Below are 1733 nucleotides of genomic sequence, written 5' to 3'. Positions count from 1 at the left end.
TTCGGGCGCCGCACCCGCCGTGCCGGGGCAAGCCGCGCCGCTGCCCCACGCCCCCGCGGCCACGCAGTCCCTCACCGCCGCCCGCTACAACCGCAGGAACAACCCTGACTTGGAGAAGCGACGGATCCACCACTGTGACTATCCAGGTTGGGGAAAAAAAAAAAATTCACACGCTTGTCGTCGTTGCTTGTGTAGCGAAAGCCAATCCGAGCGTTTATTCGATCCTTGAGGTCCACGTACTGGGCAAGGCAAGGCAGCTTTATTTCTATTGCACGTTTCATTCACAAGACAACTCAATGTGCTTCACGCAAGCAAAGACGCAACACCTGAAAGCATTTCCAAACACAACAGCGAACGACATTCAGAGGCAAAGCAGAGAAAACAAAAGTTGCTGAGCAAATTTACGAACTGGACAATCCCACGTTACGAGTGAGTCAAAACTGTGCCCTGGTAGACAAACGTGTGCTTTTGCGACTCGTCGTGGTATCATCAAGTTCTACTAGTGAACATCGGTCACTTGACCTTCGCTACTTAGCACGCAGATGTCAACTAGCGAGCCTTCCTTTCTGATCAGTCGCCAAAGCCCAAAATGCCGGATGTCTAAAAAAGGTTCTCGCGAACGATTATCCTGCGGCGAGGGACGATTATCTAATGGGTAAGGTTATAATTTGTTCAATGAGCATAAATACACACCATCAGAGAAATGTCAACATTTCCTCGCCCTTTTGATAAAAATCATTGATGGGACTTCTCCGAGAAGAAAGATCAGAAAACCTTTTATTAGTCTCACAATGGAGAAATTCCCAATTCACAGCAGCAAAGTTATTAAAGGAAGAAGTAGAAGAACAAAAAATATAAGAGCTGCTGTAAAGGCAGCCACTCTCGCGGCACCAGCTTGACGTCAAAATAACAAAATAATACAACACAACACATAAGACAAAGACAGTCGTGCAATCTTAACCACTTTTCTGCAACCTCACCGAAAGATGATCTTGGGGATTATCGTGGCCCGGGATGAATATCTACCAAGCTACATTACAGTTTGTTAAACGTAGGAAAGACACACACAACTGACAATCTTGCAAATGTGAGCGTTTTTCTCTCTCTCTCTTCTGATAAAAGTCAGCAAAAGCCGAGTTACGGGACGTCTCTCAAAGATGATCCTCGGTGTGGGCCCATTTTTCTCATCTCGTAAAACGGCCTCGCAACTGTCAACGTCCAACCTGTTAGGATGGCAAATCGCGCTTTGTTTACAGACCCAAACGGAGCAGCAGCTGGTGTCGCTGAAGCCATTCCTTCATATCTCTCTTGACTTAACGCCCGAGCATTACCGACACAATTCAGGAATATCCGCGCGGCCGAAGTTGCACAATTTGGCGCGCCTCCAAATGAGGAATTGTTTGCGCCGTCGCCGTGTTGTTCAAGTCTCCGTGCGCCGTGAGCAGACTGATGAGTGATTACAACGTGTTACCAGAGTTCCTTTTGTTTGGTTTTTCAAAACTCGATCGTCTTCTCTTTGTGTGAGCGTCACACGATTTATGGCCGGAGCCCTCTCGGCAGTCAGTTCTCACAGATGGCTGCCGCTTTCAAGACATGACTGCTATGATGATGGAATGAACCTGTGGGCGTGTTTGTGTTAATTACGCGAGCCTGTTTTGCCAGTGCAAAGGCTCTCGGCTCAAACGGTTAACGAGCTGCGTTGGTTCATTGGAATCTTTTGATTCTACTCTCCC

General features: G+C 47.7%; 1 protein-coding gene across 1 annotated transcript in view; it reads left to right on the top strand.

The window, feature by feature from the left end:
- Positions 1-1733, top strand: part of klf5a (Kruppel like factor 5a) — a 13497-nt gene that overhangs the window by 3283 nt on the left and 8481 nt on the right. Inside the window, exon 3 of the mRNA XM_019860297.1 lies at positions 1-146. Within this exon, the coding sequence (XP_019715856.1) occupies positions 1-146 (146 nt within the window). The remainder of the gene's footprint in view (positions 147-1733) is intronic.

This window comes from Hippocampus comes, unplaced genomic scaffold, assembly GCF_001891065.2.
Source record: "Hippocampus comes isolate QL1 unplaced genomic scaffold, H_comes_QL1_v1.1 scaffold39, whole genome shotgun sequence".
Classification (NCBI taxonomy): Eukaryota; Metazoa; Chordata; class Actinopteri; order Syngnathiformes; family Syngnathidae; genus Hippocampus; species Hippocampus comes.
This window is presented reverse-complemented; position numbering and strand designations above follow the sequence as displayed.